At 40.9% G+C, this 23,638-nt stretch overlaps 1 protein-coding gene across 3 annotated transcripts in view; it reads left to right on the top strand.

Moving 5' to 3' along the window:
• Window positions 1-23,638, top strand: part of Dab1 (DAB adaptor protein 1) — a 234,981-nt gene that overhangs the window by 110,869 nt on the left and 100,474 nt on the right. For all 3 annotated transcript variants that reach the window (XM_035438949.1, XM_035438948.1, XM_035438947.1), the window contains exons 2-3: window positions 9,360-9,499; window positions 14,178-14,276. In XM_035438949.1, the coding sequence (XP_035294840.1) occupies window positions 9,360-9,499; window positions 14,178-14,276 (239 nt within the window). The remainder of the gene's footprint in view (window positions 1-9,359; window positions 9,500-14,177; window positions 14,277-23,638) is intronic.

Here is a 23,638-nt window from a genome sequence, read left to right as displayed (position 1 = left end):
AAACAGAAAACACATTTATTTTCAGCTATCATCTACCCTTATACTTTTCCTGATTCCAGTGACTCTCTGTGACTAAATATTTGTGTCTTTCATAAGGCAGTTCCGGCACTCCCAGTAGCATGTTATTTAGAGGGGACACATTAGGTAGGTAGTTAGATGAAGTCAGAGATGAGAGCCTCAGGATGGGATTAGTGCCCATTTAAAAAAAAAAAGGACACCAGAGCATCCTGCCATCCCTAGCTCTCTTCTACTTCCACGCCACACATGCCTTCCATGTGGCTCATGGAGCTCTTGAGTAGAGAGAAAGAAACAGAAGGGCATGAGTAGGTCTTGTGAGCACAGAGTACGATGTGCGAGCCTAGAAAGTCACCCACATCCCTCAGCTTTGCAGCTTCCCAGACCCTGACCTATGAGAAATGAATTTCTGCTGCTTAAACCGTAGCATCTATACTATTTCATTGAGGCATTTTGAAATACAAGACGCCCTCTTGAAGAGTTAAGTGTTCAGAACATGGAAATGGAGTGGGCTGGTTGACCCCCTTTAGACTGGGGAATACTGTAACTAGGAAAAAAATAAGAGACATTCACAGCTGTACCAACCACACTGAGAAAAAGAGGCTTCAGCTCATGTGGCCACTCATTATAATCTCAGGCAGTCCAGGAGTACAGAGACAACAATCTTGGGGATAAAATGTCTTTTATTTGGCCATTAACAGTCTTTAGCAATCACCCTGGAGTAGGAAACAACTTTGACTCCAGTGGACTTTGTACAAATCTTCTGGTGTCTTAAAAATGCTAATTGCCACCCTACAACCCTGAACCTGACTCCTAGAGGTGTTTGTACTCAAGTGTCTGAAGGTTGACTTCCAGTGTCAGACCTCAATATTGGCAGTGACTTCTGCTCCAGGACAAGGGACCTCCAATGGCATCTGTGTGAGGACTGTTCAAAAATGGGGAATTGGCTTAGTGCCTGAGTAGTCAGCCTGATTTAAATTCAGAAAAGAGTGGCCCCCAGTCTAGGAGGCTAATGCCATAAAGCAAAGCCAACATTAAAACAATTATGGGTGTGACATTTACCTTGTCACATTAAGACTTTTATTCATTGGATACTAAATGAATCACATGGTTGGGTAAAGCAGGATATATATGGAGGGTTTTTTTATTGACTCCTCGGAGGCATTCCCTCAGTGTTCCTGTCTCCTAGACACACACTATCTAGCTGCTTTAGAATAAAGACACCAATTAACCCATTCAGCCATCTACAGACACAACGTCCTATGGGTCTATGCTGTACCAGTTGCCACACCAGGCACAGTTAGATCAGTCCTTGTTTCTATGGAGTCAAGAATAGAAAAGAAAGCTAAGCAAACAAAGTTAGGGAAATGCCACCAGTGCCAAGACAGATGCTGGGAATGGATAAAGTTAAAGAAGTATCCATGTCTGTCAAGAAGATGCTAAGCACTGGGACTACAGTGGTCAACTGATCCAACTGAGCCTCTGCCTTGACAGAATTCATGGACTGATGAGGAGAGCAACTAAGCAGGTTAGTGCAAATGAGATTAATTCACTGCCATGAGTGCATAGGAACCCTGAAGACGATGTTCTAGCTTCATCTTAAAGGGACCTTCTGGATAGCACTCTGGAGCAGAGGACTCAGGGCATGAAAAGATGGGAAAGTGGGAAGGACTTCTGGTCCCAAAGACCCTTAGATGCAAAACTGAAGAAAATGGTGTATTAGCTTTCTCTTAGTAATAAAACACCAAACTAATTAGCTTGTAAAGCAAAAGGGCTTCCTTTGGCTTATGGTTTTAGATGGTTCAGTCCATTGTTCTACCCTTTTGCTTTGGGGTCTATGGTGAGGTGATCCATTATTGTATTTCTGTAGAAACCACTTTGTTTCAGATAGCGGAAAGTAATAATTTCTTCAAGGGCATTCCCAACTGAAATAACTCCCTTATACTGGAGCCCATCTCTTAATGGTCCAACCACCTCTCAATAGCACCATCAGCTGGGGACCAACCTTCAACACATTATCCTATAAGAGCCAGGGGCAGACCATTAGAGTTTGTATCTTAATGACTTGGTCTGGATGAAATGACTGGTCCCATCATTTGGAAAATATAGGGAGATATAGCCCTAACTAGATTGGTGAATGAAGCAAGGATACAGTTTGGGGGCAATCTGTAGATGGTGTCAAGTGTCAGGCAGGTTAGCTTTAGTTAGTGAAGAGGGTAAGAAGGAAGAATATGACTTGATCTGAGTCTACAGTGTATGTTAAGGACACATGTCATGTCAAAGAAAAGACATGGTGAAGACAAAAGATGTGGAGGCACCTGATTGACATATAAGGTTTTTGTAAGTAATGCAAAAATGAGGTTGTGAAAGAAAAGACAGCCCCATGGCAAGTAGGAAAAAGGCAATGGCATTCCAAGGCATGTAGTGCGTGAGGAGGTGGCTGATGTTGGGAATAATCTATTTGGTGCAATGTAGGCCTTGTCTTAGAAGGTGGAATGTGTATTCGAGGAGCACATTAAAGAAACTAATGATATGACTGCTCCAAATATATTTAAAGATAAAATTTTTTATTGTGAATAAGAAAAATAAATTATCCAAAGGCACCTGGAGTTATTCAGAGCCATGAAGATTGGGGGAGTGATAGTGAGAATAGCAGGAGTCGGAGGTTACTTTGCCAATATAAAGAGAAAAAAACAGGTGTCTATGAGGAGGGAAGCCTGGGGAGATGAGAAGGGTTGGGATACTAGTGTGGACTTTAAAGTGTATAACAGATACTCCTGAATAGGGACTGAAGGAGCCTGAGGGCTTTCATGGGCTTTGATAGCCAACCACAGGTAGTCATGTCTCTTCTGCCAGAAGTAAGGAAAATGGCTCCTCTTGGCAGTTGGGAACAGGCTTCTGAGGGACGCTGGCTCTTATCTAACCACCAGAAACCCTCCTATAGCATGAGCTCATTTCTAGATACATGAAACATCTTGAGACCTAAGAACATGGAGACACAGCCACTGTCACTCCTGTGAGGCTCCAGGTGCTCTCCTGTAATGTCCATGCAGCCCTCCCTACCCCATGTCGGATTAAAGACAATAGCCTCGGGGCTCCCTACAACACTCTGCAGAAGTCAGCAGAGTAGAGTTCTGGAAATACACACATCTTGTTAGCGTTGTCAGTTTACTGTGACTCCCTGAGGACTTCTCAAGTTGCTATTTCTCAGGCAGAACTATCTGCAAGGAAACTGTGAGATGCAAATACTCCCCTGGGTATATGCAGATAATACATTGGGACACAGGAGGACTATGAGACATCTATTTATGTTTGGTTTTTATACTAAAGGTTTAAGATAAAGTAAGCAATAAAGTAAATGAGTGATTTCCAAGGATGCATGGATACCATTTATGCAGAAATAGTCCAGTTTTTGAGTTACAGATTCAAGCTATTTTCTTGTGGAAATGTATAAAATGCCATGGGCTGAGGGTGGGGTGGGGAGCAGGGATCATGTTTTGCAGATTTAGGAACACCTGAGTTTATTTTCTGCCACAAGTGTTTTCCTAGATAATCATCGAAGAGTTTATCATCATAAACTCTCTGAGTTTATCTTTTTGTGTCTGAAGTTCAAACCACATTGGTTTGCCATGATTGTAAGTGAAATGCACAACACCTGTCATATAGTTCAAGCTCTTGGTAAGACCCAAGATATTAACTGTAAATATCATTGTGGATGATTTCCACTCAGAGATGTGTGGGAGAACATCTTCTCTCCAGAAATGTTCATCAGGCACAAGACTGAATCCCTGCACAGGTGAAGGGATGCTTTGTAGTTGCTTAAGTAAGTGTAGTGAGAGAGAGCACACTGAACCCAGGCCCTTCCTCTTACTTTCCTGCAGGGACATTGGTTTCCAGGCAACAGTGTATTCCTATGGAAACCCAATATCTTCCTCCTTTGGAATTCAAATCAATGAGATTCTGAAAACTCAGTTGTCAGATTACTTGGAGAATGTGGTTTAAGATCCTTCCCAAAGCATCTCCTACTTGTGGTGTTGTTGATTACTCTTGTTCATGAAATCAGAACAGGTCCACCAGGGCAGAAGGCCCAAACCTCTCAGTTGGACAATGCTAACGTGGTGGGTGGTGGACCTGCCTTCCACACACACTCCCCATCTCCCAGGCATGGATACAGAGCCAGATGAACCTGGCATACTTCCAACTTAAAGGGATCCATTTCAAAAAAAAGGGGGGTGTCCATTTCTATTTATTTATTTATTTATTTATTTATTTATTTATTTATTTTTATATCCTGACAGCAGTTTCCCCTCCCTCTTCTCCTCCCATTCCCTCCCCCACCACTATTCTGGACCCCCATCCACTCCTCCTCTTTTTCTATTCAGAAAAGGGCAAGCCTCCCATGGGTATCTACAAAGCATGGCATATCAAGTTGAGGTAAGACTAAGCACCTTGAAGGACCCATTTTTAAAAATTATTACTAGTATACATGTATTTTTTTCTCTTCACATAAATGTTTAAAAGGTTGCCATCAACTTGAAAACCCCTAAATTGGAAAAGTTTTACTTGAGGACCTCAGATCGAGAATTACAAGGAGTTTCAGGTTTTCTTCACTGTGAGAAGAGTTTCTTTGCTCATCTTTGAAGATTACTGACACCCAATCAGCTCTGTCTGCTGGCTCCCTTTCCTGGTGCATATTCTCCATGGGACTTCATGTTGCTTTGTCTTTATGCTGATTCTCCTTAATATCAGAATAACAGAAATACTGGAAAAATCTGTTGATTTTGGTCAAAGATTGGTCGAAATACTGTCCCCTATGATGCAAGCACTGTAAATGGAGTGGTGTCTAGATGCTGAGAATACTGCTATATCTCTGAACACCTTAGCGTACAGTAGGCCCCCAGAAACAGCACACATATTAGGCACGCAGAAACATCTGAGGACATACAGTAAGTGCTCAGTAAATAGCAAACTAGTCCATTAACTTGAAATTCAACTCTGCTCATGTTCTTGGAACACAGACAGAACAAAGCCTGATTCTTGGCCCAAATATCACAGGAAAGACCCCAGCCCAATTTCTGGTGGTCCTGGTTTTCTTCTGAGTGCTCAGGAGTGGAACCTTTATTGATATTTCTCTAAGCATTCTTATTTTTCAAGCTCATTTCAGAATGGTTCTTAAACAGAGTAGGGCTTTTCTAGCCCCAAATACCAAATCCATCCATATACTCACTAACCACCACTACATAGTTGCAAAGGCCTAAGCACCACAGGGTCAGGTTAATCACAGCAATTTCTCGATGCCAATTGTTCTATATTATTTACTTTCTTGTTTCTGTGGTCAAAACAACAACAACAAATCTCTGGCAAAGGTAACTTAAGTGAGAAAGGGTTTGTTTGGGCTCACAGATGCAGAGGTATACAGTCCATCAAAGCAGGCAAGACACAGCAGCATGGAGGAAATGCATGGTGACAGGAGGCTGAGGCCGGCTGCTCACGCTGTGTCCATTTCAGGAAGTAGAGGGTGAACAAAAAGTGGGCTTGGGCTTTAAAGCCTCAAAGCCAGCCCCCAGTGACCATTTCCTCCAGGGAGGTGCCACTTCTTAAAGATCCCTCAGCCTCCACAAACAGTGCCACCAACTGAGGACCAAAGTGTTCAACTCTAAGAACCTTGGATAGACACTTAAGCATTCAAACTACAGCAGCGAATGGCAGCAGCAACTGTGAGGCAACTTTTTGAAGCAAAACGTGTTCTAAAATAAGATAGAAGTGATGACTGGACATTCTGTCAATATCCTAACACCACTGCTTGTATGTATACTTTACATGGATTTTGTAGGCTGTGAATATAGCCTGGTATTCCGAATATGAGAGGCTGCTGTTGACTTTTGAGTACTGGTGTCGTCTTCTGTGACATAGTGCTCATTACACAGCCTCATGCAAAGAGCAGGCAAAGTACTAAAGGAAACATTGCTTGATGCGAAACTCCTGGCGAGGTAATGGACACAGTAAAAACACTGGGTGATAGATGGTGAGCATTGTTGGAGTTTGCTTAACAAGTCACCTCTGCTTTGCCTGTCCTGAACTGTGGCTTCACTGTTTGCTTTTAGACAAAATGGGCTGGAATAAGCTGCAGGGATGACCCTCTGTCTGCTTTGCAAGTACTCTAGTGAGATCACACACTTAGGGATCTGATATCTGTTATTTATTTTTTAACTAATATAACTGAGACCTTGTTCAAGATGTGCTTATGAAAAATTACCCTTTTAATGGTGGAGCATTTAATGAGAAACTGGATTTTCTACTGCATAAGTGCCCTTCATACAAATTAGCTTGGCCCTGGGTCCTGATCTAAATTGGGCTCCCTACTTTCCTCTAAATGGCCCAATATTTTCTTATTAATCCCTGCCCTTTCCACCTGCCCTGGCTCTGCCTCCTCATGTGAATCTCTCCTCAGCAGCAGGCTCTGCCCCGACACATGTTTCTTCAGGCTCTTTGTATCTGACCAAGGGCAGGTTTTGGACATGCCTAGTTTTCTGGAAACCGTATATTCCATTTCAACCTCCCTCCATGTCCCAGTGGAGTTTTTTTCAGTGCCAGTGTGTTTATATTTAGGAAGAGTGGATGTGGGCCAGGTGAGTTCTGGTACAAGGTAAAATTGGGGATTCAAAGGGAAGTTGGATAGATGGAAAGCAATTAATCATAGTTGCTAAAAGGAACAGGCTTGGAACACAGTATGTGCCAATCCAGATCTGGGCTTTGGCGTTGGGCAAATGTGTGCAGGTCCTTCTAGGTGAGTATGGGTGGGTTTGTTGCCCTCTCAGATCTTCCCTTCCAGTGTGGGTCTGGATAAGGATGCCTGCCTTATTCAGGGGCAGTCAGGTGGGATGTGAAGCATGCTCCTAGTGGTTCCTGCTATCACCGTTGCAGTTGCACTTTGAGACAGTCTGGGTAGTGAAGGGAGTGTTGTTGGTTGTCCAGAACAGTTTGGTGGGTTGATTATATGAGATAGGGTATAATCTTCCCAAGAAGTCTTAGACCAAGATCTAGTCTGCTGTCACCAAACTTAGCATAGCAGACAGGAGAGAAAGCCTGTGATTCATAGGCCAACTTGCTTAGATATATGTCCAAAAAGAGATAAAGTGATAGATAATGTCAGCTCCAGCCTCTACCATCTCTCCCCATTGAACTCTGGTGTTTAATTTTTATATTCTTTTTATATATTTTATATTACCGATATAATATATGTCATATGAATATTTCTATTTATATGCTTGTATATTATAAAATATTTTGTATTTCTTCATATTTATTTATTTTTATATTCCTGTGTGTCTTTAAATTGTTTGCTTTCAGGACAATTTTATTAAATATTGATGGGGGATGTTCTTCTGTATATATATTTCTCTTATTGGTTGATGAAAAAAACACTGTTTGGCCAATAGGGGCAGAAGATAGGCAGGAGTAGGAGACAAGGAGAATTCTGGAAAAGGTAGGCACAGAGAGCCCACCAGAAAGGGACGCCATGTAGCAGGGGAAGAAGTAACAGAACCAGACCCTTCTCCAGTAAGATAAGTCAGAGTTAGCCAATAAGAAGCCCTTGCCATCAGCAAACAGTTTAATAATTAATGTATGTCTCTTGGTGTTTATTTTGGGGCTGAGAAGGGCAGTGGGACCTAGTGGGACAAGAAAACTCCAGAAAAAAAAAAAACTATTGATAGATTGGGAGTCATAGAATTCAGTGATAAAATGACTACTAAAAGTTGGAAACCAGATGTTTAGACTTGTCCCTACAGCAGCCATCTCTTCTTCTCCCCCACATGTTATCTCTAAGTAGTGCTTTTATTGGTCTGCTCACAGAAGGACAGTTACTATTTACAGAAAGATTACTGTGAAGATGAACACATGCTTCACTCATACTGTCTTCTTTAAATTACTATTGGCACTGTAAGACAGTGGCCACTTTACTGGCCTTCCATAGATAGAAAATGAAGTTTAGTTGATGCATTGTGACAACCTTTTTAGACACCTGCCATAATGCACTGTACATTTTTATTTACAGTTACATACACACACACACACACACACACACACACACACACACACACACAAAAAAAAAAAAAAAAAAACAAACAACTTGAGTTTCTAGGTGTATAGATTGTTTCTTCTTTATTCTTTATTTGTTGCCAACAAGTAATGGTATTTGGCTCAGAAGAGATGATCAGTAACGGAAGGATGAGTAAGATACAGGGGTGAAAGTCAGAATTCATAAAGTGGGAAGTACTATTCTGTGCTTAGTTATTGTTGGGTTCTTCAGAACATTGTTCATCTCATACTATAGATGGAGGGAAGTGGCCTGATTTATCCCTGAAGTCCTCAGCTCAAGTTTTATGGTGTGAGGGGAATTGTGGGAGAGAATAATCAGGAATTAGAGCCAGTGGTGAGTAGAGGCCTGGGAGAACCCAGATTTCTGGAACTCCAGGTCCAGTGTCCAGATACCTGTCTAGGAAAAGTGTGGCAAGTTTTAAAATTGCTATGTTGTCCTCGAATTTCTGACTCTGTGAATAAGCTACTTAATTTTATGTCTATCTCCCATTGTAATATGACAATGGTTTGGCTTTTGAAGAATGGGTATAGAGTTTATAATAAATATCTCTGCATCCATGTCTTTATGTGGCATGCTTGAATTCCTGATTGATGTATGTAGCAAAATATCATGTTAATAGTTATTAAGAGAGCCTGTTGCAAGGTACAGTCACTCAATAATACCAAATACTGTGGCAGCCTACTTTCTCTGCATATCTGAGTTACCAGAAGCAATCTCATAAAGCCATTTTTTTTATAATTGTTCAGTGTCATTACATGATGCAAAGAATTTATCCTGGACTTTTACAGTAAGGCAGTTCATGGAATCTGGTATACAGAGGATCTTGCATCCTGGCCAAAGCATCACTAAGAGTTATCAATACTGGAAACTTGGTGCTGATGCTAGTCAAGCAAGACTTTTGGACATAAACCCTCAGTTGATGATGACTGTTGGTTCAGTACCTATCAAGTATCAAAAACAAATTAGATGTGTTACTTGTATTATCTGATTTTGCTTATTGCTTCATTGGGGAGATTATTTGTAAGGTTTCTTTGTCTTTTCAAAAGGCTAAGGCTCAAAGAAGAGGTAAACTACCTCAGTATTTAAATGTGTAGAGCCAGAGTTTGCAGCTAAAGATCTGATTTTGATTTGACTTTCCTAGCATGTAGGTGTAAGCGGGAAGTAGATCTCTTGAATGGTAAGTTTTCAAAGCCAGCAGAGCTTCAGCACGCTTGTTTCTGAATCTATTTTTCTTTGTTTCCAGGTCAGGATCGCAGTGAAGCCACTTTGATAAAGAGGTTTAAAGGTGAAGGGGTCCGGTACAAAGCCAAACTGATTGGGATTGATGAAGTTTCTGCAGCTCGGGGAGACAAGTTATGTCAAGATTCCATGATGAAGCTCAAGGTGCTGTGCTAGCGTTTCTTTATGATTAGCTCTGGTTTAACAGGAGTGGGGGAAAGAATCAATCACCAGTACTGTGCTTGAGAGATTGGCTCCTGGCTCGAATAACCATATTTTCTCTCCAGGAAGAAACTCCAGTGGCTTAGAAACACTGACTAGACACTTACTTTACGGAGGTGGCTACTCAGGCCTTGTTCATGTTCATTGAGTGAATCTTAGTTTCTTCTGGGTTAATGTCCTTGTAAATCCTCTGCAAAATTAAAACCACAAGAATGATCAAATTCTGCAGTTTCTCACATATTTTGAATTTTTGCTACTTTGTTATTTTTTTTTTTGAAAATGTTTCCTCGCTTGTCTTCTGGTGACAGATGTGAAGGTGCAAAGCTGGTTGTATCTATTCTTGTAATAATGGGAATCACCCCAAACATTTCCTCACAAAGGAAAGGCAGCCTCACTGAAGCGATGTGCATTACACATGGCAAAGACAGCTCTGCATGGAGAACCCAAGAAGTAAGTTAGAAAACCACTTAAACAGAACCAGCAATCAGTGCACTCTTTTTCCCAGCAGCCTTAAAGACACACAAATAAGGAGATCTTTCCCCCAGATGTTGATCCACATAGCCTGTGAACTTTTTAAAATGTGGTATAAAATATTAGAAATGCCCAGGATCTAACAAGGGTCCTGTTTCATGCATTTAACACATGCAAAACTTACTTTTCTCAGTACAAACTCTAATTATAAAGTACTTTGAACATACTGAAAAATATCAGAGGTAAGCTAAAATCATCCAAAATCCCACAAAAGTAAATGAGAGTTGACACTTTTTGTGTTTGATCTTCAGTTGTTTTACTTCTATAACGTCAGCAAATAGATGATAGTTTATATAGTTTCATAATCTGGTTCTGCTTTATCTCATCTAATAATATATATAGGTAAGCTCTTTTTTGTCATATCTTCAAACAGTCTATAAGACACTGTTAGGTCAGTGGAATATTTTGAAGTATAAGAAAAGGCAAAGTGCCCAAAAGTATTTAAATGACAGAAGATTGTTAATTATTGTCTGCATCATCTTTTTCTTCCATGCTTATTAGTCACAGATATTTCTTGTCCATGCTATACAGTGTTTTGTAGCACTTTAACATGTCTGGCAGATGTTGTCTCCCAGGGGCATGGCTTCAAATAACATGATTTTTTTTAACTACTTAATTTTCTATGTTCTGCATTCTTGCTTTTGCTATTTAAAATGTTATATAAACAAACTTTTTAAAAATCAGTGAGTACTTAACCTAAGATATATTAGAAAAGGGTATCAAAAACAATGAAATCAGATTTCACACTTTCACCTTGGAAGAGGTTAGTGAATTTTTTTTTCAGATAATGAAGCCGTGTTATGAGATTTCAGGGCAGCTCAATAATGAGCCCTCTTTCTCTTCTAAATTCCAACCTGAATGATGAATAGGGAGGCAGTCAGGCAAGAAGATTCCCACGGCCTGCTTTGTGACTGATGAATGCTGGCCTAGAGGATGTGACTGAGAAACAGGGCCCCGGGCAGAACCTTAAACAGCATAGGCTATGACGTTTGGCTTGTAGGAGAATTCTCTGTTCTCCCACTGTTGTCTGACTCCCAACCCAAGTAGAGCCCAGGCTCGTACATATATGAAATTAGAATGCAGCCTGCCTCCTAGGACACAGCAGTACCCCAGAGAGACTGAGCCTCATGTGTCCCTGTCTCACAGAGCCAGGGACTCCCACCATCCCAACTGAACTATGGTCACAAATAGACTTAAAAGTCCAGAGCTTGATTCTTCCTGCTGTAATTGAAGTCTGGCAAATCAATGGAGATTTGCACCAGACAATGCTTCATTTAAAGACAGCAAAAATGCCACTCCTTAATCTTCCATGTGCACAGACCTAGAAGTCACCCAGAGCATCCTGTCTGTGGAGGAAAGAGGAGTTCTGCATCCCCTTTCTCCAGCATCCAGGAGAAGCTGTTTATCATGTACCAGTGACTGAGAGCGTTACTGGCCTTCATAGAAGCATGTGAAGCAGCAGGTGCTCTGCTCCTAGGAGTTTATCCTTGGAATTAACACTGAGCCAAGCTAGCTGGACCAGATATAGCTGTGGATGCCAATGTGCTTGTGTGTGTGTGTGTGTGTGTGTGTGTGTGTGTGTGTGTGTGTGTGTGTGTGTGTGTTACTTGCAGTGAAACACTCCATCTTCCCTTATAATCATGAGACCCCAAGGCCCAGGGAGTTTGTCCTGCTATAACACGCTCCTATCAAATGTACTGAACACATCGAGGGGTTCTTCGTTTCCAGATGATTGTGTTTCATTCTTTGCAGCCTGCTGAGAAGAGTGTTGACATTTCAGCCCCCAGTGGTTTTTCTGTAAGAAGCACAGAAACATAAATGATCGATTCTGCATTTGGCCACCTGCCCAGGAAAGAAACAGAGAACTACAAAATTCCGTTTAGCTTTGAAAAAAGGCCCACTTGCTCCTATTAGAACATATGAGAACTGGGAGGAAAATGAAAGAAAAGATTCCCTTTGTTAGACTGAAGCTGATGCATCACCCCTTAGAGAATTTTCTCCTGTGCTGTGGAGGTTCTAGACAGTCTCTCTGTGTGTGAATCTGGGGGGCCCACTCTCTACCCACTGCCAGACCATCACTGCATTTCAACTTACAATCACATACATCAGCTTCGGATCTTACAAGCTAGAGAGTGGTTTCTCTGTTTTGTAACTATAAAATCTAGGTTCAGAGAAGTTAAAGTATTTCTTCCACATTCTTTCCGAGAACTCAAAACTAGAGCTCCAGAAGTCCAGTGGTTAACAGGTTTAGCACTTGATTGTATCATGTTCTGTTTTGGGGACTAACTTATCTTTTCTCAGATTGATTGTATTCTTCTACCTCTAAGGTCTTATGCATCTCTGACTTAAAGAAGTCAACTTTCAGAATCCTTGTGTAGAAGAGTGATAATTGAAACTATGGACCAGATGAGTCCCAAAGAGAGAGCCTGGAGAACCATAAGTGTATGAGAAACAGAACTTATACTTGGAGAAATAGAGCTCTTGTGAGGTCCTTTGACAGAACCAGGAGTATAATCAGATATTGTAAAGAGGAGATGATTTCCAATACCTGAAGTAAAGATAATCACACAATTTCATAAGCAGGGCCCCTCCTCTTACCTCTGGTTGTACCGACGGTTCTACACCATCAGTTACTCTTCAAAAGAACTCTGGGAGTATCATATTCTGAGAACAACACAAAATGTGATGGCCTCCTATAGCTGTGAAGTCAATATTATTTCAGATTTATTTGTCAATATTATTTCAATATTATTTGTCTATGCCCAAAACCCAGTGCAGCTACTACTGTGAGCTGACCCTCATCTTAAACAGTGATACAGGAATGGATACTTTGAGATGCCTAGTGCTGAGTGAATAGCAGCCTGGCACATGTGGAAATCTCTTGAAATGACCTTACCTGCCAAGTGTACCCTAGTCCAAAGTCCATGTTCATCTGTAACTGCCACCACAAAGTCTAACTTTAAAAAGTAAATGGTTTTACTAACTTGAGTCACATAACCCTGTAGTGTATAGTACACTAATTTAATAGATACCTGATGAGCACCTGCTGCCTGCACCAGTAGGGGCAGGGGGAATGTCCTAAGCCCTAGGGCTAGATCAGAGAACAAAGTCACATCTCTGCCTTCTTTGAGGTTTACCTTCTTGTGGGTTCATACACACACACACACACACACACACACACACACATATGGGCAGATGGGAAACAATGAATGTAATATGTGTTTTACCACAAAATACAAGAATGACAAGGGAAGAATAATGGAGAATATAATTGTTTTGAGGAACTATTACAAATACCATGCATAAATTATTATGATCATGTTTTGCCAAGAAAGGAAGGGAAAGAAGGAGATATGGTCATGTCTAAAATGTCTTTGCTTCTTTCTGATATCTAGAATTCATTCATGCAAAAATGAAAGCAAGCAAAACAAATAAACAAGAACAAAAAGGACTTAAGAGTAAATGAAAATTGGTAGTAAATGATACATATTTTAAATTCTGTTTCATATTCACATTAAAGCAAAACAGATTGCACAGAATGGACTCATTGTCCTATAGCAGAAAACATCAAAGTCTTGTGGTATCCACTGAAAAATAAGTCATACAAACAGTGCAAAACTATTTTCTGTTAGTAAGAGTTTTATGAACTCCATCTAAATAAAATGAATAAAAAAGACTGACATAGTCTGACAAAAAATAAGCCTGAAGTATAAAAATATTATCTTTGAGACTATGCTGAGTAACTTACTTGATTTAAAAGATTAAATCTACATTCAATATAAAAACCCACCACAAATGCTGTTTCCATCTTATGTAGTCTATTCCAGTTCTGAGCCATGTATTACAGCACAAAGGCATTCCCTATATTCGATGGCTAGTTACATATTTACTCCATGATAGACCAGCCGAGACCACTATTACCCTAAAACATAAAGCAGACGTGGGGATATGCTGTAGAGACCCATGGAAGGGCAAAGGAAGGGTGTGTGTGATTGGTGGTTCTAGCTAATGCTGTCTGACATGCCTTTGGACCAGAGGGAATTTTCAAATGAAAACACTAAAGTAAAAGCCATGTTCTTCCTTTCAACAGGGTGTTGTTGCTGGCGCTCGTTCCAAAGGAGAACACAAACAGAAAATCTTTTTAACCATCTCCTTTGGAGGAATCAAAATCTTTGATGAGAAGACAGGGGTAAGTGAAAGAGTCACTCGGCAATATGAAATTGAATCCATTGACAGATGTGCCCCTAAAAGGCTCCTTTTGCTGGGCAGGAATATCAAACAAGCATAAAAACACATAAAGCAACTGACAAACTTGATCAACTATGATCATCCATCAAAACAAGTCTCTTGCATGACTTGGCCACAGCATTACTGCACTGTGCTTCTTACACTGTAATTGTGGTCTAAGTGTCACACTACCCAAATCATCTAATGGGAGATCAATGTGCTCCGAAGAGTGGTGGTCACGTGGCAGTTTGCATTAAATTTTTGTGTGCATTGGTGTCTTCAGTGACATGCACTTGAAGGAGACATATGTTGGTTTTGGACTTGGTCAAATCCCAGACTCCAGTTTAGCCTGTCACACCTTGAAGTTGCTGTTATGGAATGAATAAATACAGTTCTTAATCTGAAAAGAAAAAAAGGAGAGAAAGAAAAGATAGAAAGAAACTAACACTCTCTAGCCAGGAACAGTGAGGACTAGCATGTTTATTGAACACACCTAAGAAAGGGGTTTGTGTTATCAACCTCACAGGTGCACCAAACTCCCAGACTCATCCCCAGAAGTCACACAACACTGTTGGTCTTGGTCATTTAGGGTAAGGAAAAACAGATAAGCATTCTGTGACCTCATGCCTGAGAAAACCAGAATTTTTTTTCCCTTTTATTCACTCTGTGTTTCACAGCTTATAAAACACATCCATATGCATCACCTCCTTTGAACTTTGCAAGGAAAATGCACCAGGCAGTTTATAAACAATACTCCAACCAGCTTTATTGTTTGACCTTACTTGTGTTGTGTTATTGTATCTTCCTTGTTTGGACTAGTAACACACAGGTGAAAAGATGATAATTTATAAGTTAAAATGTATTTTCTTGGAGAAAAATACTATAGGGAAATTACTTCCAAAATAAGAGAAGTAGGATAGATATTGGTCATAAACATATCCATAGCCACCAGAGGATGGGAGTGACCCAAATAGCCAATGAATAAACAAAATGTAGTTGTGTATACAGTGAAACGCTAGGGTCTTAAACATGCTAGGAAAGTCTTCAAGTGCTGCAATCTGGATGGATCTGGAAGAAAACATACTGAATGGAATAAGCTAGGCACAAAATGACAAACGCTGTGTGATTCCATCTGAATGAGGAATCTCAAATATTCAAACTCCTGGACTCAAAGATGTACTGATGACACCAAAGGCTTAGGGAGAATAAAGATGGGAATTGTGTTTTAATAGCATGGGAGACTGGTTTGAAAGTGATCTAGAAAGTAGGTGATAGTGATTAATGTGGGGGAAAAAGTATGTGAATGGGGGATGTAGAGACAGCTCGGCAGACTAGAGTACATACTGGTCTTTCAGAGACCAGAATTCAGGTCCTAGCACCCATGTCTTATGTGGGGCCTATAACTTCAGTTTCCAGGGATCTGACACCCTCTTCTGGCCCCCATAAGCACTGCACATACATACATACACACACACTCTCATTCTCTCTCTCTCTTTCTTTCTCTCTTTCTCTCTCTCTCTCTCTCTCTCTCTCACTCTCTCTCTCTCTCTTTCTCTCATCACACACACACACACACACACACACACACACACACACACACACACACACCACATACGTAAATAAACATAAATCTTTAAACAGTATGAATGTACTTAATGAGACTGGGCTGTACACTTTAAAAGAGTTCATGTAAATTTTGTAATATATATTTTAACACACTAAAAATAATACCTAGTAATAAAAGCATGCACTTATCCAGTGCCTCCTACATCCTAAATTATGTCAGTCATTTTACATGCATTATTCAGTTTCATCCTTACAAACATGCAATAATTCTAACTGCTATTTTCAGATTCTGTAGTAAAGCAGCAGAGACAAGCTGACTTTATACAGAAGAGAGGCTTATTTAGCTACAGTTATTGAAGTTTAAAGTCATACCTATGGCATTAGCTTGACTGTGATGAAGACCCTGTAGTATATAGTTGTAATTTAAGAAAAGCGGCTCGAGAGAGAAAGACACCATGTGACAGGGTTCAAGCAGAGAGTTCTTTTTTTTTTTTAATTAGGGAAAGGAATAATAAAAAGGGGAGAGGGGAGACTGGCCTCTGGGGACAGAGCAGTGGGAGAGAAGAAATGGGTGTGGGGAGAGGAACAGAGAGAGGGAGAGAAAGAAAGGAGGAAAGAAAGAAAGAGAAAGAAAGAAAGAGGGCGAGGGAAGGAAGGAAGGAAGGAGGGAGGGAGGGAGGGAGGAAAGGAAGGGAGGGAGGAAGAAAGGAAGGAAGGAAGGAATGGGGTGGGAGGTGGGCAGGGCCATTTAAAAGGGAACATAGTGAATCTTCACAGAGGTGCTCTTAGTGGCAGCAGCTGAGGGCATATCCAGTCAGAACTCCAAAGGCAGGCCAGTACAAATGCCTAAATACTAACAATAGTGTCCTGGCATTGTGAGGATACATGAGACCAAGAGATCACACCAGGAAACAAGGAGACAGCAGGACACTGGGGTCCCACACCTCCTTCTGAGGGTATAATCACAATTGAAGGAAGGATTATCTAGGAGTCTCTGCCCCATAGAGGTTCACCCACATTTCTGACATTGCTGTCCTAAAGACTGAACCTCCAACACCTGAACCTTGGAAGACACAAGAGTTCAAACCATAATCAAACCCAAGTAGTACATCATCCAGTGTGTATTGTGTTCCAGGCATTTTCAACTGTTTATAGGTTCCAGGCTAGGTAACCATCCTAACGTTCCAAGAACTATGTGGTACCACCATCCCTGTTTTACATCTGAAGCTGTCAATGGCAGAAAACTGGGCACAACTTTCAGAAAATGAGAAGTGGCTGGAACCAGTTAGAGCTCATGTATTTTGATGAGCATTTTGTTTGGCCGAAGTGCCTGTTACATCTTAGGCTTACTCACTGTCCTAATTTTGCCTGTTTGCTTGTTTGTTTTTTTGGTTTTAGTTTTTTTTTTTTTAAATAAGTCAGTCAGATGTATCTTCTACTATCAGGAGAGGCCCCAGAAAAAGCAAACAAACAACAACTTTACTACATTAACAAAGTTGTAGACAGGAAACAGAGCACACCACACAGGACTAAAGGGGGAAGACTCCAGGACAGCCAAAGACGAGAAGATAGCAGCAGAAGGGCCTCTTAGACCTTAGCCATGGTCTTTTCTGGAATTCCCACAGGAAATATGATGCAGGGCAAGGGGACAGTTTGGAGCTGCCTATTGTGAATCATTTCCTCTGGCTCCAAGCCACAAGTCTAGTGGCTCTGTAGTGATTAAAGCAGAGCAGATATTTTTCTGTGGGATATGGATTGAAGAGAATTCCTGCCTCTATATTGAATAATTTATCTAAATTGTTCTATTACCAATAAAAACTCAGGAGTCAGATACTGGGAGGAAAACTTGACAAATTCAGAAAGTGGGGGTATGGGAGACACGGTCAGCTGGCCCCCTCTCTCCACATGTTTCAGATGGAAAACACCAAGAATCTCTCCGAGTGCCTCCCTCTTCCTGCATGTGCTTCTCTATCCCACTTTGAGTCCTCCAAAATCTCTATGACTAGTTCCTGTTAGCTAGTTGTTGACTCCACCTCCTGATTCAAAATTAACTTTATTATCATTCTTGGAGTGTCAGTGCAAGCAAATATCCCACAACACTGGATTGTTCAGTTTGCCTGTCAGTCAACAACACAGACCTTGCTGGACTCTTTGCTGTTTCTATGAATTTGGTGGCCCTGATAAGGGTGGTGCTTCCCCAGCCAGAAAGGCTTTTAAATATCTCAAAACAGCATGATATATGGAAAACTGAAAAGTATTTACAAGGCAGTGTTCAGGAGGCAGAATATAGATTTAACCTCAGATTTCCCTGAATAGAAAATCAATACAATTTACCTCTATATCATTGGAAAAGATGGGGCTGTCTGCTGATGCCTTTGTGGAAGGGAGTTTAGGATGATTTGCTCTCCTGCTTAGCCTATTGGAGTTCTGTGTGGTTAACACGGGGCCTCTGGCACATCCTTCTTCTGCAGACTTTCCATGTCCATACACAACACGAGCCCTGGAGAAACAGTAAAAGAATTGAGGTTTTATCATTGTTGTTGTTGTGTTGTTGTTAGTTTTTTATTTTCTATTTCATGTGGGTGTTTTGCATGCATGTCTGTGTACCACATGCCTACAAAGGTCAGAAGAGGGCATCAGATCTCCTGAAACTGAAGTTTCAGATTGTTGTAAACCACTATGTGGGTGCTGGAAATCAAACCCAGGTCCTCTGATAGAACAAAATGTTCTCTTAACTGCTGAGTCATCTCTGCAGCCCAGGGCTGAGTTTGTTAAATCTGAAGTACAAATGATGAAACTGCAAAAATGGGTCCAGGTGAAGCAGCCAACTTGTCCTGCATTACCTTGAGAATGAATATAGTGCTCTGCCTGGAAGTTTCTAAAAGACCATTTTAGTATGTCAATAAGCAGGACCCTTTGTTGGCAGGTTGAACTGCTCAACAGTGAAATAGAATGAGTGATTTCACCATCACTATGGGCAGTAAGACTACACCAGGAGATAGAATCTTGTGGAGGGAGTCGGAGGAGGAAAGCTACAGAGCAAAGCCATGCCTGTTCCTTTCTGAGCTGGATTCTCAGGTTCTGCTTCTCCTGAGAGTAAGAACCATTGATGTTTTCTGCTTGAAAACGTTCCCTGGGAGACTGTGCAGCCTGTACTGAACCTCTGCCCTTGTCAAGCAAGGGACTGGAGACCTAATGCATGCTGGCATCTTCATGTTGAGGAAATGGAAAATTAAACTGGAATCACAGTTGGTTTTTTTTTTTTTTTTGTCTTGAGTATTTTTTGCTCACATTTGACTACACTTTTTTTCAGCTGAGAAAAGAAACATTTGCTGAAAAACATGACAATAGCTAGAATCTTAAAAAACTAAAAATTGTCAAAAATGTTTTGATCCCAATTAAAAAGACCCTTTGCATCAATTCACACCCTGTCTTGCATCTCAAAGAACTCCTGATCCCTTACATGAATAAATTTTGTATTGTTATTATCATGTTGGGGGGAATAAATCATTGTTGAAAGCTGTTCATTTTCATGTACCTAAGACATAGTTAATCTATCAGAGGAATCAGTGAGAAGGCAGGGATGTCATCAGTTGCCTTTCTGTTATTAGTCATAGATACAGGAGCCCATCTAGAGCTGGAAGGCGTTGCTCAGCAGTGTATCCATAGTTCTCAGGACAGTCCTGGGCACACTAAGACTGGAGTCTGTCAGTCTCATTTCACCGGAGGAAACTATGTTGCTTCGAATATCTCTGACCAAGTGTGTAGACCCAGAGCAAACTTTCCAACCCTCAGTGCTCCTCCAACCCTGAGGGCTGCTCCATTCCTGAATACTCCTCCATCCCTGAGCAGTCCTCCAACCCTGAGCGCTCTTACAATCCTGAGCATTCCTCTATCCCTGAATGCTCCTCCATCCCTGAGCACTCTTCCATCCCTGAGCACTCCTCCATTCCTTAGTGTTCCTCCATCCCTGAGCACTCCTCTATCCTGAGCATTCCTCCATCCCTGAGCCCATCATTGACTCTCTTTTTCTACACTTACGTTTATATTCCACAGAATCATTATAACGTATGCCATAAAATCATAAAAAATATAAGATCCTAAAGATGAGTCTGTTTCTTAGGATAGAGCATAGTAGTCTGAATCACATAGTAGTCTGTCATGGTGTAGTCACATCTTTGTCCCAATCACGCCTGAATTTCACTCTTTCTTTGAATGAACCAACAGCTACTCACTCTATGAAGTTGTTGTTATTATTATTGACATTTTGCAAGTGGGCAGTTTTAAAGCTATCTAGTCTCAGCCACATAGCTAATGAGTAACAAAATCAGGATGCACCCTCAGGTAGCCTGCTGTATAGAAACTCAAAACTAGCAAGGAGTAACTAACAATAGTGTGCCTAATTTTATAGACGATTTCCTTTAATATACAAGAGAACAAATTCACATGACCTCTGTCTGATTGTCACCATCATCTTCATTCTGGTATGTCCTGAATGGAGATAAAAGCAGTAGAGATAAAGCTGCAGCGTTTTCCCCCATGGTCTGTCCTGGGCAGACAGAATGTTGACAGTTTGACTCTCAGGTGATTAGCCAGTAGCATCTTGGAAGCCTGTCTATGCCATGTGTGGCTGTGGTTCCTAGGGATTTAAAGATGAATAAGACATGGCCCTTGCCCCTAAGGCATTCACAGCAGAGTGCAAAAGCAGTCTCACAGAGTGAACTGACAGCTGTCAAGGCACAGACATGAACAAAGTTGTCCATGCTCAGGGACTAAAGCCTAGCTTTGCCTAGAATATTCCTGACAGTCCTCCCGGGAAAGGACACACTCATTTGGCAGTGAGGGGGTTGATTGAAAAGATGATGTGGAGGAGGCAGGTAAGCGACACTAGGGTCTCCAAGTACACACCTTTCTCAAGGTATGTGTGTTCATCCTTTATGTCCTGCAGCAGCATGCATTTATTGGATGCCTCCATCAACACAGACAGAAATAAGGCTTTATCTTCCTGTTCATCACTGTTGTCCCTTTGGTTCATGGTGACTCTCACAAAGCCGGTCCAGCTATATTTATGGTGGCAGAAATAAAACAACAGGGTGATTCAAAACCACAAATGCACACTGAATAAGTAGGGCAGAGCAAGTGAGAGGATGGCAGAGGATTCAGCCCTGGCCCTCATGATAGACGGGTAACGGTGTTTTAAATGCAACGGCTACACTTAAGTTTCAGGGCTGATTGAATAAGTTCCTCTGAGTAAACAAAGTGTCACCTTCGTTGTGCTTCATCAAAAACCGGCCTGTTTCCAGTCAGTTCAAACTGAGTAGTGTGCGCATGCTCAGGAAGAGCAGCTGAGGTCATTATTGGAAGCTGGTCTCGGAGAGAGAAACTGTAAGGAAGGTGAAGGGGTGGGAGTAGGGTGGGGGGGCAGGGGGCAGGACACAGGAACCCTCAAGGACAGTACTGTCATCCCCTTCAATAAGACTCTACCAAGACCAATACTGATAGCTGCGCTCCAAGTACGATGGTATGGCTTGTGGCTACTGAATCCTGTCTCATGTGACCCTGCCCTGAAGTTTCCAGACTGCCCCAAAGTTACTGTTTATAGCAGAAGTAGATTTCAAAGTCAACTTGAACAACTCCTAAGCTATTTTCTTTTTTTGCCCTGAGTTTTTGCAACAGACTCGTCTTGTCTCCCTGTGTATCACTCCTTTTCCGGTCACAGTTCTTGGGGGAAAGGGTGGTAATGCAGGAATTCAATTGTTTGGGACTAACTGCTAAGGTTTCTTACAGTACTCAGGACAGATGTACACAACAGAAGATATTTTCCTGTGTGATATGACTTTCAAATGTCTTGCCAGACATTCATGTAGATGAGAAACCTGTTTATAATTACTAGAATATAAAACCTAGTTCAGTTTTACATATCAGCAAGGAATTTTTATGACATAGTCATGAAAGTGAATTTTCCAGATCTGAAGTAAGAGAGAAAAAAATGTAGTTTGTTTTGTTGCGACCTCAGCAAGACGGTTGATGATTTCAGAAAACCATACCGTTCTTCTTGTTCCTCATGGTTGAGTTGCTCATCCGTGCTCTGTCCATCCTTAATGTCACTTACCCCTGCTCTAGTCATCCCTCAAATAGCCCTTGCTTTCATTGTGCTGTTGCATGCTTAGCCCTCCTTTGTTGATATCTACTCTACACAAAGGGGTGTCAATGTTATTGAATTCTATGTTCTCTTAAACTCAAGTTTATTGATAAGAACAGAGTATATACATCGCGACTGTTATTATACTCTTCAATTGTAGTTGTGACTAAGTTTTTATACATAGAAATTCCCAGTATTTTATAGGCTGAGAATAGAGCTCAACACTAGGTAGGGTGCTTGCCTAGCATGTGTGAGACACTAGATTCAACTCTTGGCACCACAAGAAAAGAACTTCAAATTGTTTTTAATTCAGAAAATATTTCTTATATTTCCTTTATGTTATAATTAGGGTATTTTGATTTAGGGTATTTTCATTTGTGTGTTTGTAAACTTTATTTGTATATGGGATATTATAACCACTTCCAAATAAGAGATGAAGTATATACTATTTAAAAGAAAAAAAAGAAGGAATTGGGGGCTAAGTAAGGTCGATTGAAAACTTGACTTGACCATTCTAATTGGTTCATTCATTTGTTCTTTCATTCCACAACTGTGGGAATGAAGCAGCCCAAAAATGAAACACAGAGGCTAGGCATTCCAGATATATGAATAACTGAAAACTCCAATTGTGACTATAAAGGGAGAAAGCTATACAATTAACATCAAAGTTCAGAACAAATGGGCTTTTTTCATTTGATATAAAAGACATAGAAAGATCTGAAAAGATGTAGCTGGGGTTTAAAGGACATCCAGGAATTAAAGTCAGAGAAATCCAGACACACAGTCTTCACTGTAGCCTTTGAAGTTGGAAGGTAATAGAGGGGATAAACACAGGGGAAGGTAGACCTGGGTTCACAATCCTCACTAGTAAGGCCCTGGCAGGACCTGTATAACCCTAACAAAATGATACCCTAGAGGAACATAAGCTCTAGATCAACAACCTTGGTTATGTACTCAAATACCTATGTGGATAGAAAGAGGTATTTCTTTTCAGAATTATCATTTTAATTGATGCAAATCAAATGTGTTTTCTTTGTACAACATGGTATTTTGAAAAACTGACATACCGTAACATGGTAAGGACATGAAGATCTACTGTCCAAGGTTTTCAAGCTCACATGCATTGATTATAAACTATGGAAGGAGCAAGAAAACACACTCTCTACCCTCTGCTGTCATTCAGTATTTAAGCCTGAAAAAAAAAAAAGACCTGACAACAGACAAATAACTGGCAGAAAGACAAGCAAAGTAGCTGTGTACACACGGACATCTGGGTTGGTGAGTGCCAGATAAGCCAGTGAGATTGAGAAACTATCCTTCTTCATAGACAACAGGGGCGTGAAACTGGGGGGCATTGTAAAGGCAGAGTATGCAACTGTGAGAAGGGATGAATGAACCCAAAGTGCAATCAGAGGCCGGGAACAAAGTTTGTCTGAGCTCTGGTTATAGAGTTTGACTTACAGCCTCTTCTCTATGGAATGAGTCTAATATTCCCTGATTGATAAGTAACAGAAAGAACACAGAGGCCTACATGGCTCCCTCTTGAAAGATCCCATTTTTAAGTAAAATGGGAATGCTAACATCTCCCCAAGTGCTTTCTCTCTAAACTAATGAGC

Source organism: Cricetulus griseus, chromosome 2 (assembly GCF_003668045.3).
Source record: "Cricetulus griseus strain 17A/GY chromosome 2, alternate assembly CriGri-PICRH-1.0, whole genome shotgun sequence".
Lineage (NCBI taxonomy): Eukaryota > Metazoa > Chordata > Mammalia > Rodentia > Cricetidae > Cricetulus > Cricetulus griseus.
The sequence above is the reverse complement of the archived record's forward strand: the minus strand, read 5'-3'. Positions and strand labels throughout refer to the sequence as shown.